This window comes from Rhinoderma darwinii, chromosome 4 (genome assembly GCF_050947455.1).
Source record: "Rhinoderma darwinii isolate aRhiDar2 chromosome 4, aRhiDar2.hap1, whole genome shotgun sequence".
In the NCBI taxonomy this organism is placed as follows: domain Eukaryota; kingdom Metazoa; phylum Chordata; class Amphibia; order Anura; family Rhinodermatidae; genus Rhinoderma; species Rhinoderma darwinii.
This window is the reverse complement of record NC_134690.1, coordinates 195,808,273-195,823,725: the sequence shown is the minus strand read 5'-3', so window position 1 is coordinate 195,823,725 and position 15,453 is coordinate 195,808,273. Positions and strand designations below refer to the sequence as shown.

At 41.2% G+C, this 15,453-nt stretch overlaps 1 protein-coding gene across 1 annotated transcript in view; it reads right to left on the bottom strand.

Annotated features, from left to right (window-relative positions):
• The window catches only part of LOC142760983 (CD109 antigen-like), a 79,000-nt gene that overhangs the window by 23,440 nt on the left and 40,107 nt on the right, over positions 1-15,453 (bottom strand). The window contains exons 20-24 of the mRNA XM_075864159.1: positions 14,031-14,144; positions 12,472-12,687; positions 12,202-12,346; positions 7,738-7,914; positions 4,069-4,150 (exon numbers count right to left, since the gene is read on the bottom strand). Coding sequence (XP_075720274.1) covers positions 4,069-4,150; positions 7,738-7,914; positions 12,202-12,346; positions 12,472-12,687; positions 14,031-14,144 — 734 coding nt within the window. The remainder of the gene's footprint in view (positions 1-4,068; positions 4,151-7,737; positions 7,915-12,201; positions 12,347-12,471; positions 12,688-14,030; positions 14,145-15,453) is intronic.

Genomic DNA, 15,453 nt, shown 5'->3' with positions numbered 1-15,453 from the left:
TTATTTAATGGTCTATTCCCTGTGGGGCCTCACCCCTCACAGCCGAAATGCACGTCGGGTTGTGTGCCAGGCAGCCCTGTCTTTGTCCAGTTAACATATATCCATGTGTAAGATACATATACTTTATGTGCTTTATATGTATATTGTACACTTATAGTAATGTCATGTGTGCTTATTTAAGAACTATTTACTTCATCTGTTATAGAGGTACAATTCTAACTGTAACATTGCTCAATTATAACACATACAAATTAGCACAGTACACTTAATGGTGAAATACAGTTTGTATCTAAATACTGGAGTTGACTAGTTTTCTATGCACATTTGTGCTTATATGTTTTGTATTTCCTGCCTGGTTTCCAACCTACCACACTCTGGGCATTATCTCTGTTTTTTAACGTATGTTTTTAGATTGATATACTAATAAAATGTATACATCTTATATGCATATTGGTGGAATTAGACTCGTACTTTCATAGGTTTAGTGGTTATATATGTGCGTTTCTATTACTTACCACATGTTCAGCTTCTGGCTGTATGGGCCCGCCCCCTTTGGATTATTTAAGTATTAGCAATATGTCATTTCTTTATAATGGGGTGTGAGGCTCTGGTTGTCCTCTATATAGGTTGTGTCTAACTGTATATATGTGTATATATATTTACATATACACTACCGTTCAAAAGTTTGGGGTCACCCAGCCAATTTTGTGTTTTCCATGAAAACTCACACTTATATTTATCAAATGAGTTGCAAAATGACTAGAAAATATAGTCAAGACATTGACAAGGTTAGAAATAATGATTTTTATTTGAAATAATAATTTTCTCCTTCAAACTTTGCTTTCGTCAAAGAATGCTCCATTTGCAGCAATTACAGCATTGCAGACCTTTGGCATTCTAGCTGTTAATTTGCTGAGGTAATCAGGAGAAATTTCACCCCATGCTTCCAGAAGCCCCTCCCACAAGTTGGATTGGCTTGATGGGCACTTCTTGCGTACCATACGGTCAAGCTGCTCCCACAACAGCTCTATGGGGTTGAGATCTGGTGACTGCGCTGGCCACTCCATTACAGATAGAATACCAGCTGCCTGCTTCTTCCCTAAATAGTTCTTGCATAATTTGGAAGTGTGATTTGGGTCATTGTCCTGTTGTAGGATGAAATTGGCTCCAATCAAGCGCAGTCCACAGGGTATGGCATGGCGTTGCAAAATGGAGTGATAGCCTTCCTTATTCAAAATCCCTTTTACCTTGTACCAATCTCCCACTTTACCAGCACCAAAGAACCTCAGACCATCACATTACCTCCACCACGCTTGACAGATGGCGTCAGGCACTCTTCCAGCATCTTTTCAGTTGTTCTGCGTCTCACAAATGTTCTTCTGTGTGATCCAAACACCTCAAACTTCGATTCGTCTGTCCATAACACTTTTTTCCAATCTTCCTCTGTCCAATGTCTGTGTGCTTTTGCCCATATTAATCTTTTCCTTTTATTAGCCAGTCTCAGATATGGCTTTTTCTTTGCCACTCTGCCCTGGAGGCCGGCATCCCGGAGTCGCCTCTTCACTGTAGACATTGAGACTGGCGTTTTGCATGTACTATTTAATGAAGCTGCCAGTTGAGGACCTGTGAGGCGTCTATTTCACAAACTAGAGACTCTAATGTACTTGTCTTGTTGCTCAGTTGTGCAGCGGAGCCTCCCACTTCTCTTTCTACTCTGGTTAGAGCCTGTTTGTGCTGTCCTCTAGTTTGAGAAATAGACGCCTCACAGGTCCTCAACTGGCAGCTTCATTAAATAGTACCCGCAAAACGCCAGTGTCAACGTCTACAGTGAAGAGGCGACTCCGGGATGCTGTACTTCAGGGCAGAGTGGCAAAGAAAAAGCCATATCTGAGACTGGCTAATAAAAGGAAAAGATTAATATGGGCAAAAGCACACAGACATTGAACAGAGGAAGATTGGAAAAAAGTGTTATGGACAGACAAATCGAAGTTTGAGGTGTTTGGATCACACAGAAGAACATTTGTGAGACGCAGAACAACTGAAAAGATGCTGGAAGAGTGCCTGACGCCATCTGTCAAGCATGGTGGAGGTAATGTGATGGTCTGGGGTTGCTTTGGTGCTGGTAAAGTGGGAGATTTGTACAAGGTAAAAGGGATTTTGAATAAGGAAGGCTATCACTCCATTTTGCAACGCCATGCCATACCCTGTGGACAGCGCTTGATTGGAGCCAATTTCATCCTACAACAGGATAATGACCCAAAGCACACCTCCAAATTATGCAAGAACTATTTAGGGAAGAAGCAGGCAGCTGGTATTCTATCTGTAATGGAGTGGCCAGCGCAGTCCCCAGATCTCAACCCCATAGAGCTGTTGTGGGAGCAGCTTGACCGTATGGTACGCAAGAAGTGCCCATCAAGTCAATCCAACTTGTGGGAGGGGCTTCTGGAAGCATGGGGTGAAATTTCTCCCGATTACCTCAGCAAATTAACAGCTAGAATGCCAAAGGTCTGCAATGCTGTAATTGCTGCAAATTGAGCATTCTTTGATGAAAGCAAAGTTTGAAGGAGAAAATTATTATTTCAAATAAAAATCATTATTTCTAACCTTGTCAATGTCTTGACTATATTTTCTAGTCATTTTGCAACTCATTTGATAAATATCAGTGTGAGTTTTCATGGAAAACACAAAATTGTCTGGGTGACGCCAAACTTTTGAACGGTAGTGTATATATATATATATATATATATATATATATACATATGGATCCGTCTTTATCTTGACTTTTAACACATTAAATACACAGTGGCAAGATTCAAGATAAAGATGGCTGCATCCGTGTGTGTACATATATATATATATATATATATATATATACAGTCAGGAATTTCGGGGCCCCATACAGCTAAATTTTCTGGGCCCCCCTACCGTGGCACCGCCTGTAAACGGTACTCCATCCAGCACTATATCATGCTACCCAGGGCCGCCATCAGGGGGGTATTAGGGGTACTGATGTGAGGGGCCCGGCCAAACCTAATTGAAAGGGGGGCCCGGCAACTGCCGCGACTTGCCTTTGGTAGAAAAAAAAAACAGGCCCCTGCAATGGGGCCCGTTTTTTTCACCAAAAGAATGTCGTGAGCTGCCGGGCCCCCCTCTCATCATGGGGGCCGTCAAACACCACCCGCGCGACCGGTCGCGCGCACCCGCAAACTCCCACGCATGCGCACTCGCAAACTCCCGCAACGGAAAGTGACAGCACAGCTTCCGTTTCAGTCACCATTGATCTCAATGGTGACGGAAACATCGCTAATGGTTTCCGTTCGTCACAATTCCGACTGGTTTTCGGACGGAATCAATAGCGTAGTCGACTGCGCTAATGGTGACGGAAACGGCTTGAGAAAGGTTCCTGTTGAACCGAAACGTTGCTGTGTTGAGGTGAATAAATCCACCCTGCTTTCATCTACCCTGAAGTCCTGGTGCCGTTACTGTGTTCTATGCTTCTCTCTCTCTCTCTCTATATATATATATATACACATTATATATATATATATATATATATATATATATATATATATATATATATATATATATATATATGTATATATATATGTCTTCAAACTTCAAACTGCTCAGCTGTGACCTGGGGTTTTATGCATCCAGAAGATTATTTTATCATCATCCTACTGACCTTGGTTCTGAATCTTTACTATTTTTTTTATTGCAAATTATTTTGGAATACAGGAAGGGCAGTGATCATAAGTTAAAAAGTTGGATGATGATGAGCGATAAACCAATAATATTCACAACGTAAATCACTAATTAAACTGTCCTATCATGAAATGCTTTAATAGAAAAATATTTCCTTTTTGCGCCATGAAACTTTATTAGTGCCCAAAGGAAACTACAAGATTTGCTAGTCAAAAACACACAGGAGTTACTAGCTTCTACAGTAGAATTGCCACTACCTGAAAACATTACCCTCTGAAGTTCTCTTTGTTCTTTATTATAGGTAAACTGAAATTCATCTTAAACTTAATTCAATGTAATAGTGAAATTGTATATTTTACTCACCAGGTACTCCCAGAACTGTCATTGTCTCCAAATGCGCTAAAGGAACCATCATATCGCTTGTAATTCAGCTCCCTTTGATAGCCTGGGCGTGAAATATACACAGCTTTCAGTAATATGATATTACAATTATTAGTACTATAATACAAATGTAAATGAATAGAAATGTAGAGACCACGCTAAGGACATATTCACATGCAGCAGATTAGTTTCAGAAATTTCTTCAATTGGAGATCTATTCTATACATTTGAATGGAATTGTTTCTGCAGCATGTGCATGAATTTCTTCAATCTCTATTGAGGTGAATGGGACAATCTCAGAAATTTGTGCAACAAAACTGCCACGTGTGAATTTGGCCGGATTCCCACGTGTCGAATACCGTGCCTAAAAACTATGCAACGTATAGTACATTCCGTCCAAAAAATGTGATGCGGTTTTTCGGGCAGCATTTCTGCTACAGAAAGCAGTGCTGAAAAAAACCATAATGTTTATACTTACCCCCTCTCTCTTTTCTCTGAGTAGTCCGACCTCCTAAGACAGGGTCGCAATGTCCATGAGGCGAGATGAGCTGCCTCTCTGAGGGGGCGGCAGTGCCACTGAAACCAGCCACAGCCAACCCTGCCTGCACTACAATTGTACCTGCCTCTATAGGATGCAGATACAATTACATGCATAAGCACTGAATGGCTGGGCAATTTAGTGCTCTGCCAAATCAGCGCCTTTCAAAGACTATCTACTTGCCCTGTCATTCAGCGCCTTTTAACGATGCAAGCGGCACGATGACGTCATTGCACCGTTTCCATCGTTCAGCCCAGCAGACCTGCTGATAAGAGAGCAGGCCTGCATTGCCACAGGATGGCGCAGTATGTACAGTATGTAGAGTTTGGTTTAATTCTGCAGATAATCAGAACTGTAGTCACTGTATGATCTGCAGCGAGATGATGGGTGGTATGATTTTTTTGTGTGTAAAACAGCAACACCCAGCATATCCTTACCATTGTTCGGGCCATGCTGAGAGCTGTAGTTTTACACCGTTGAAACCTATACGGCAGGGGTGCACTAAATTGAGCTGTATTTGTGCTGGTGTTGTATTTCTGTTATGAGCTTGGTTCTAGTACTGCATTTATGTACTGAGCTTTGTTCTGGTGCTGTATATATGTACTGAGCTTTGTTCTGGTGCTGTATATATGTACTGAGCTTGGTTATGGTGCTGTATATATATATACTGAGCTTTGTTCTGGTGCTGTATATATGTACTGAGCTTAGCTATGGTGCTGTATATATGTACTGAACTTTGTTATGGTGCTGTATATATACTGAACTTGGTTCTGGTCTTGTATTTATGTGCTGAGCTCGGTTCTGGTGCTGTATATATACACTGAGTTTTGTTCTGGTGCTGTATTTATGTACTGAGCTTTGTTCTGGTGCTGTATTTATGTAATGAGCTTGGTTCTGGTGTTATATTTATGTACTGAGCTTGGTTTTGGTGTTGTATTTATGTACTGCGCTTGGTTCTGTTTCTGTATTTATGTACTGAGCTTTGTTCTGGTGTTGTATTTATGTACTGAGCTTTGTTCTGTTGCTGTATTTGTGTACTGAGCTCTGTTCTGGTGCTGTACATATGCATTAAGCTTTGTTCTGGTACTGTATATATGTATGAGCTTGGTTCTGGATCTGACAATATTTCCAAACATTCCCTTGTATGTTTTTTTCAGATGCAGAAAAATCTATGAAATCAACTTTTAAAACAAAGAGTCACGTAGTCCTACCTCCAAACCCACCTTTCCATGCTTGATTAACATCCCCCTGACTGTTATACATAACTAGCAGCCTCCTCCTACTTCCTCGGATACATCATTGCCTTGTAGTACTTGGGCACGCACCGTGAAGCGAGGTGTACTATGCCCGGCTTCATCGCTGCACCATGCATGTCAGGGAAGTACAAGGCAATGGCGCATCCGCAAGAGTTGGAGGATGCTGCTAGTGATGTAGAACGGTCAGGGGGATGTCAATCAAGATCTGGGGGTGCCATTTCAATTTTCACCTCAGGCAGCAGAAAAGCTGGAATTGGCCCTGTCCTAAGATGACGTTGCAAGCCATGTGACCGCTGCAGCCTGTGATTGGCTGCAGCGGTTACATGGGATGAAACATCATCCCAGGAGGCCAGACTGGAGAAAAGCAGGGAATTCTGGGTAAGAATAACTTTGAGGCCTCATTTACACGAGCGTATTATACGCGCGTGCGACGCGCGTGCTTTTCACGCGTGTCGTACGCACCTATAATAGTCTATGGGGCTGTTTAGACGATGCGTGAATTTTGCGCAGCGTGAGTGCGTTGCGTAAAACTCACGACATGTTCTATAATCGTGCGTTTTTCACGCAACACGCACCCATTGAAGTCAATGGGTGCGTGAAAACAACGCATGCCACACGGACGCTACTGCGTTGCATGCGCGAAAATCACGCAAGAGCTGTCAAAAGGATGAATGTAAACAGAAAAGCACCACGTGCTTTTCTGTTTACAAACATCCAAACGGAGTGTCAAATTAGAGATGAGCGTACCGAACTTCACCGGGTTCGGCCGAACTCGTTTTGACCGAACCCGGCAAAAAATGTTCGGGTACGCGACGTCAGGAGACAGTCACTGCCCACGGTGCTGAAAGACTTAAACTGTTTCATCACCATGGACAGTGACTTTCGATCACAATATACATATACGTGTAAAAAAAAACAGAAGTTCGGACTTACCGTAAGTCCCGGCTTCTTCCTCCAGTCCGACCTCCCGGGATGACAATTAAGTCCAAGTGACAGCTGCAGCCAATCACAGGCCAAGCACAGGCTGCAGCCAATCACAGGCTGCAGCGGTCTCATGGACTGCCGCGTCATCCTGGGAGGTGGGGCCGGATGACAAGAGAGGGACGCGTCACCAAGGCAACGGCCGGGAGACCGGACTGGAGGAAGCAGGCAGTTCATGGTAAGTTTGAAAGTCTTTTTTGATTCACAGGTTGGTGTATATTGTGATCGGCAGTCACTGTCGAGGGTGCTGAAAGAGTTACTGCCGATCAGTTAGCTCTTTCAGCACCTTGGACAGTGACGGGCGTCGACTAGCCTCATCTCTATGATGGCGGATGCGCGAAAATCACGCAGCCGCGCATCATACACGGATGACACACGGAGCTGTCAATTGCCTTTTGCGCACGCAAAACGCAGCGTTTTTTGCGCGCGCAAAACGCACACGCTCGTGTAAATCCGGCCTAATTGTAATTTTTTGTTACTTGCGATTTTTGCGCAAAAGTCGCCACACTTTACTTTCTGTTGCGGGTTTTGCATCCCCTTGAATTCAATGAGGAAAAACGGCAACAGAAAAGCAACTAAAATGCAGCATAAATTTACATGCTGCCGATTTAATCTCAGGTCATGCACCTCAGGTCAATTTGTTAACATTTACGCTGTGTATCTTTTAACTTGGGCATGAGATTTTCTAAATCTCATGCACTTTGCTGCTACTGTAAATGGTGCGGAATTTCCACACAGAATTCCGTTGCAGAAATTCTGCAGCGTTTACGGTACATGGGAACCTGGCCTTATGCTTCCAAAGATCAATCGATGCATTTAAACAAAAGTATCCCCCCCCCCCCCAATATAAGTATTACCTGTACTGCATTCAATTACCTTGCTCCATGAAGTTTATGGCTCTTTCTCTGATATCTGATTTAATTTGACTAGTTGCTATTAAATACACAAGAATATAGATGTTTGGTGCAAAGTTGATCATGTTTTGCTCTCCGCAGCCATATGGCATCATGATAAGTGATTCAAGACCACTTATTGAAGGTGCAAGAAGATCTCCTGTTAAAAAAGAGCATGCATTGGATTGAGTAACTACAAGTTGCCATATTCATGGAAATAACAAAATTCATTTTTAACTGTAATTTCTTTTGCAGATAATACTTGTAATTCAAGAAGACTTGATTTTTAATTCACTTTGAAAGTTATAAATATTATCCTCCAGTATATAATTGAAAATGGAATCCATTTAAAATAAGCAAACCCCTTTTTGTAATCTCATAACCCTTTAAAGATGATTTCATAGTAAAAATATCCTTATAATAGTAAATCAGACATTAGTGCAGCACCCAAATTTCATTTATTTGCGTTTCAGCTGGGGTGGCCATTTAGGTAAAAATGACAAAAGAAAGCGCAGCCATATTGGCTGTCACTTTAAAATGATCTTAGGAAGGGACTACAAACTGTCATTTTGTCAGAATGTTCCATAGATAACAAAGTGACAGTTTTCCCATCAGTTGTCAAAAATTACAATTAATATGGCTGCACTTCCTGTTTTGACTTTTTGCAAAAATGTCTGCCACAACTTATTAGAAAGATGTCAATATCTCGGTAGATAAAATAAATAAAAATAACAAATTCTGGCCACTGCTCTTCCCTTTTGATTTAACCCCTTAAGGACACGGCCAATTTTAGCCTTGAGGACAGAGCAATTTTTTGTAAATTTCCCTCTTTGTATCCCGACGCTCATAACGCTTTTATTTTTTGTACGACGTAGTTGTATGAGACTTTGTTTTTTGCGGGACGAGTTGTACTTTATGTACGTAACATTTTTTGGTACAAAGACATTATCGTTTAATTTCTATAAATTTTTAATTAGATTAAAATGCAGAAAAAAAGCAGTTGTGCAGCAGTTTTAATATTTTTTTTTTTACACCATACACCGATCATAATAAAGAATGGTATACATTTGTAGTACAGGTTGTTACGGTCGTTGCGATACCAAATATGTCTATATTATTTCATGTTTTGGGACTTATATTTTAAAAAGTTGATTTATTATAAAAAATGTGTGTTTCTGTGTATTTTATTTACTTTTTATTTATTTATTTACCATTATTTTTTTTTTACATTCATTTAACTTTTTTTTTTAATCCCATAAAGGGATTTATCATTTTGATTTTGATTTTGTAACTGTAATGTACTGGCATAGATCTATATGCCAGTACATTAGCCTGTTACTGATCGTACACAGGCAGTTGTTAGGGCATACCTCAGTATGCCCTAACAACAGGAAATATGTTCAGACAGCCCTGGGGTCCTTCACTGGACCCTGGGCTGTCTGGCCATACGAGTTGTTGGCTTTGATCGCGTCACAGTTATATTCTGTGACGCGATCAATGTGCAGTCCCCTCTCCTTGAACGCCGCGATCAGCTGTGATCGCGGCGTTCAAAGGGTTAACAGCGGAGAGAAGATGTTTCTCTCCTCTCCGCTGTCAGAGCGGGGCCGTGGCTGTGTATTACAGCCGTTGCCCCGCTCTCAATCGCACACACAGAGACGGCAGAGACTGCTGTCACACAGGACGAGTATGCTCGTCCTAATGCGCGAAGTGCTCGCTGCTCAGGACGAGCATACTCGTCCTGTGTCGGCAACCAGTTAAAGAGGATTTCCACTTAAAAAAACAAAAAATTGCATATTTAATAATTTATCAATATCTTTAAGGAGACTTAACTAGGCCATAAAATTTGCAATAAGTGGAATAAATGGATTTCCTTTAATGATGGCCCATTATTTTTTTACTGAACTGTGTAAAAAATAAACAAAAAAACAACTATTTTGATTTTTGAATATCACTTTTTTCCTATATTCCTGACGATATTACACAGTAATTTATGTTTACCCACAAACTTTGAAACGAAAAAAATATAACTTATCCGGCATAAAACAAAGCATTGTACAGCCACGTCAATGAAAAAATAAAAGAATTATGGCTGCTGAAATGCGGAAAGGCAAAATCAAAATAATTAAGCTGGTCATTAACCCCTTAGTGACCAGCCTATTTTAGGCCCTAATGACCAAGCTATTTTATTTGTTTTTCTATAGTCGCATTCAAAGAGCTAGAACTTTTTTCTTTTTTCATCTGAATACTTTTTTTTTACAGGATTAGTTGTACTTTTTAATGGCACCATTTTAGGGTACATATAATTTTTTGATTAACTTTTATTAACTTTTTTTGTGGGAGATTAGAAAAAAAACCTGAACTTCCACCATTGTTCTATGCGTTTTAAATTGACGCCGTTCACTGTGCGGTGTGAATAACACATTACCTTTATTCTATGGGATAGTACGATTACGACGATACCACATATGTAGAGTTTTTTATGTTTTACGACTTTTGCACAATAAAAACACTTTTGAACTAAAATGATTTGTTTTTTCATCGTCGCTTTCCAAGAGCCGTAATTTTTTTATTTTTCCGTCAATGCAGTTATTCTTTTGGCTTGCTTTTTGCGGGACGAGATGTAGTTTTGATTGGTACTGTTTTGGGGTACATGAGACTTATTGATAAATTTTTATTCTGACTTTTTTTGGGGGGCAATGGAAAATGGTATTTTTCAGGTTTTTTTTACGGTGTTCACCTTGCGGTTTAAATTACATATTAACTTTATTAATTGAGTAATTATGGTCGCGGCGATACCATATATGTGTACTTTTATTTATTTTTTACACTTTTACTAAATAAAACCACTTTTTATGGAAAAAAAGGGTTTTATTTATTTTTTTACTGTCATTTTTATTAATAATCTTTATTTCACATTAAGTACTTATTTTATTAGTCCACTAGGGGACTTTACTATGCGATCTTCAGATCGCTGCTATAATTCTTTGGTATATTTAGGCTGGGTTCACACGTGGCGGAATTTCACTTAAATTCCGCTGCGGACACTCCGCAGCGTTAATCCGCAGCGGTGCCGTTTGTCCATTGACTTACACTTTAATTTAGCAGTGTTCGTTTAGACGAGGCGTAAAATTCCGCTGCGGAGCATAGGCTGCGGAGCGGAATTTGGTGTCCGCAGCATGCTCTGTCTGTTGCGGAGCAGTGGCGGACTCATGGCGGAATTTCTCCATTGACTTCAATGGAGAGTCAAAATTCCGCAATGAAGTCCGCAGATCTTATGTGTGCTGCGGAGCGTATTGGTTTTACTACCATGACATTTCTTCATTCTGGCTGGACCTATGTATTTCTAGGTCTACAGCCAGACTGAGGAAGTCAATGGGGCTCCCGTAATGACGGGAGCGTTGCTAGGAGACGTCTGTAAATAGTCACTGTCCAGGGTGCTGAAAGAGTTAAGCGATCGGCAGTAACTGTTTCTGCACCCGGGACAGTGACTACCGATCTCAATATACATGTATCTGTAAAAAAACATATAAGTTCATACTTACCGAGAACTCCCTGCGTCTGTCTCCAGTCCGGCCTCCCAGGATGACGTTTCAGTGTAAGTGACGGCTGCAGCCAATCACAGGCCAAGCACAGGCTGCAGCGGTCACATGGACTGGCGCGTCATCCAGGGAGGTCGGGCTGGATGCCGAAAGAGGGACGCGTCACCAAGACAACGGCCGGTAAGTATGAAAATCGTTTACTTTCACTAGGGAAAGTGCTGTCCCTTCTCTCTATCCTGCACTGATAGGGAGAAGGGAAGCACTTTTCCCGCAGTCCGCAGCAGCTAGTCCGCATCAATTTTCTGCACATTTTGTGCAGATCCGCAGCAGAATCTGCGACGCAGATTCTGCGCGGCATTGATGCGGACAGTTGCGGAGGAAATCCGCCACGTGTGGTCATGCCCTTACAGGTTAAACGGCCGCGATTGAAGTAAACTTCGATCGCGGGCGTTGGAGCAGGAGCCAGGCTGTCATCAGACAGCCAAGCACCCGCTCCAGCCTGCACGGGACACCCATGCAGGACTTAGACTGGGCCGCCGTGAAAAGAAGATGGCATAGCCTGAGGCCCCTTAGTGACCGCCGTGAAAAGGCGTATTGGTGGTCACTAAGGTTAAGACCCTTTCAAGCCTGATTATTAAGGGGTTAAGAAAGCTCCCAAACATCCTAAAATAAAAATCCTTCATGGAATCCTTATTTATTTTTCCAGTTCTTGTTTATTAATGTCATGTGACCACAGGGGCAATTTGCCGCCTGCCATATAGACGTATAGACAATGGTGATGTGACATGTCGTCCCAATGAATGACTCATCATTACGCAAGTTTGTAATGACCGGAGCAGCCGATATCTGATATGCAGGAGGCGCTGCAACATTTAGAAAAGTATTTAATGGCAAAATATTCTTCTTACCAACAACTGTGACAAACCCTTCTATAGTGTCTGGTACAACATCACTAGGGAATGTGAATGAGAAGTTCTTCAATACAGTTTGTACTCCATTTCCACTAAGGTCAAAGAGGGCAGATTGTGAGTAGAATAATTTCACTCCTTCCGCCTGCAGAGTAAATATACAGCAAGTTTAGCAGTTTAAATGCCATACTTTTTATTTTTTATTTAAAAAAAATCCCATGAACCTATTAAAAATACACATCACCAAGAATTGGATAAAACTATTTTTACCTTCACGAGAATTGTTTTGGTTAAAACTTCAGTAGCTGCTTTTGATGTCACCGTCACTTTTACTGTGGCATTGCCCAGTTTTTTCGGTGTTATTGGAAACAGAACAGTTGTTTGAGCTTCACTTTGGACTGTCACATTATATTGGCCTGGAACAGTACCTGAATTATTAGGTACAATTATGTCAAATGAGTTGCTGGATTCCAAAGTGACCATAACCTGTAAACATTGGAACAGTACATGTTAAAATAAAGTCTAAACTCATGATTCATAGCTGGATATCCAGCGCCAAATTATACTTTACCATTTACCTAAACCTATGCCTTCAGAAGACAAGCACGGTAGTATAAGGGTCAGTTCACAATCAGGATTTTGCGTGGCAGGTCCCGCCGCAAAATCTGCGGCGAAATTATTCCCGCTGTCAGCAGGAAGATTCCTCCTCGCATTGACTTCAATTGGAAGTCTGGGCGTAATCTGTCCACAGATCGGGCAGGATGCTTCTTTTTCCTGCTAGCTGAAAAAATAGCGTCTGACTCCCATTGAATGGGAGGCGGAATTTTGTAGCGAATTCCGCCGCAAAAATTCCACCATGTGAACAGGGCTTAATACATATACGTTTGCCAGGTACTGTAGTAGCTGGGCTGTTCTTTACCCAGAGCAAACAATCAGTTTCCTGCACTCGCTCTGTAGCTAAGTACCCTGGCCAAGTATTGTTGGCACCCAGCACTGGGGAACATGCCCAGCCAACCCCCCCCCTTCCAATCAGCATCACTCAGGCTGTAGTTGAGAGGTGTAATTTGCACCTTCCATGTGCCAGTTATATTACTGGTATCTGCTTATGTGGCAGAGGGGCAACCTCTGCTACCTCTAAAGCCCCTATAGTTACACGCCTGCTGTTAGGTCAAGGTTATGAGTACTGTCATGCAGCTATTGATTTAATAAATTTAGTGATATTTAGAAGTAAAACATTAAACTCCAGTCATTAAAAAATTTTACATTTATGAGTCCTCACCCCCGCCAAAGGACACCAGTGGTAGTCAAGCTTTCTAACAGTAGAAAGCAGATGTGTCTTTCCCTAAGTTTAATGCACTCAGAGGAGCTTATTCCCAACTCAGACATGTATTGCATACAGTATCACCAGTCAAATGTCGCAGATCTGGGATCCGCAACTATCTCCAGAATGGCGCTTAACTAATCCTCATCCTGATTTGTGAGGTGGCCCGGCATCTATCAGATATTTATGGCATATCCTTTGCCATAATTTACTGAGTTGGGAATACCCATTTAAGGGGTTGTATAAGTTTGGTAAAACATAGCTACAAAGTTCCAGAAATAGCGTCACTCTTAGCATAAACTGTGTTTGACATTGCAGATCAGCCCCATTCACTTGAATGAGATTGAGCTGCAATACAACATACAGCCAATGGACAACAGTGGTGATATTTCTGGAGGAAGACAGTTATTTTTTTTTCATCTACAATCCCTTTAATTCTCTGTTTGTGGGCTTGAAGTGCTATAAACAGACAGGGTATAGCACAAAAACTGAATGCGAAAAAACATACCTGCAAGTTTTCTTTTAAGGAATTGAATAAAATGACTTCTACAATACATTGTTCACCTCTTGTCAACGAAAATGGCATGTGGAGTATAGTGATCAAAGACTTGACAACGGATATCTAGAAATAGATACAAAGTTGTAGCTGCAGAATTTATGTTATCATTTTATTTTGGGCTACTCTTATAACAGAATTTTACAGACTTTTCTATGACTATCGCATTTCATTATCTGACTGGCACCTATTAGGTTCCGTTGATCTCACTTTAAAGAAATGTTACTATATAATGTTATTATTGATATCACTAACTCTACAAGTTGAAGGAATCCAATAACAAACTTCAGAAAGTGCATATTCCCACACTGTATAAAATACAGACAGTTACAGAAGCATATCTCTATAAAAATGCCACTGTCATGAGACAAAAAGCGTCAAAATACTGCGCAGAATGGGGGCTGGGAAGAGCGGTTTGCAGATTTGTAGCTGGGAGCGGACCTGCATTTGATACAAAGACATTGTAGGTTAGCCATCCGTCCCCTGTATTAAGAACTGTACATGTGTTGAAGGAAATGGGGAGTATGTATTATAAATGAGAAAACTATAGACTAGTGAGGAAAGAGGGCAGCTGGGGGCCAATAAATGAATTATTGCCCAGCTGTCATCCTGCTAAACTTCAGGAACCGAGGGTGGTGGGGCATACTCTGAATTCTGAATTTCCTGCCTTTGTCACCAAGAAACCTTGTCCCACCCATGCGCAGAATGCCTGCTGTACAGCACCTTGTACTGGAGTTTGGACATGCTATTAAGCGCTCTCACTTTTTGGAAAGAAAGTCTCATCTGAGGGGCAAAGTCCTGTCATTCAGCAGCATTCCTCTAATTAGTAATGCTGAGCCTTCTCATGACAGTGGCACTCAGCTGTTGGTGGTTGTTATGTGGTGGCTGAAATAGACATTCCCTGTTATATGTAATGTTAGTATCATCACATAATGGAATTATTGTTGTAAGATTTTCTAAAAAACAAATAGCGGTTGTATAGGCAGAGGCGTAACTAGGTTCTCCTGCACCCGGGACAGATTCACTTTGCCCCCAAAACTTCTTTCCTGACATCTCTTTTCCCATCCCCATGTTTGCTTTCTCTACCAATCAATGAGGTGTATTTATTTTTTTTTTTTTATGTAATACGAGCATAAAACCATTTGTACATTTCACAAGCAATATAATTATATAAGGGAGTTAACATAACAATAAATTAAAAGAAAATATATTAAAGAGGTCAGTGTGCCTGATTAGAACAGAATGTATAACTGAGGCTTATCAGACCATATGAGGACATAATGAACAGCCTCCTTTTGTAGGTAGTGCCACCCCCTTGTAGATAGGTCCACACAGCCTCTCTGTAGATAGTGCCACACACACTCCCTTGTAGATT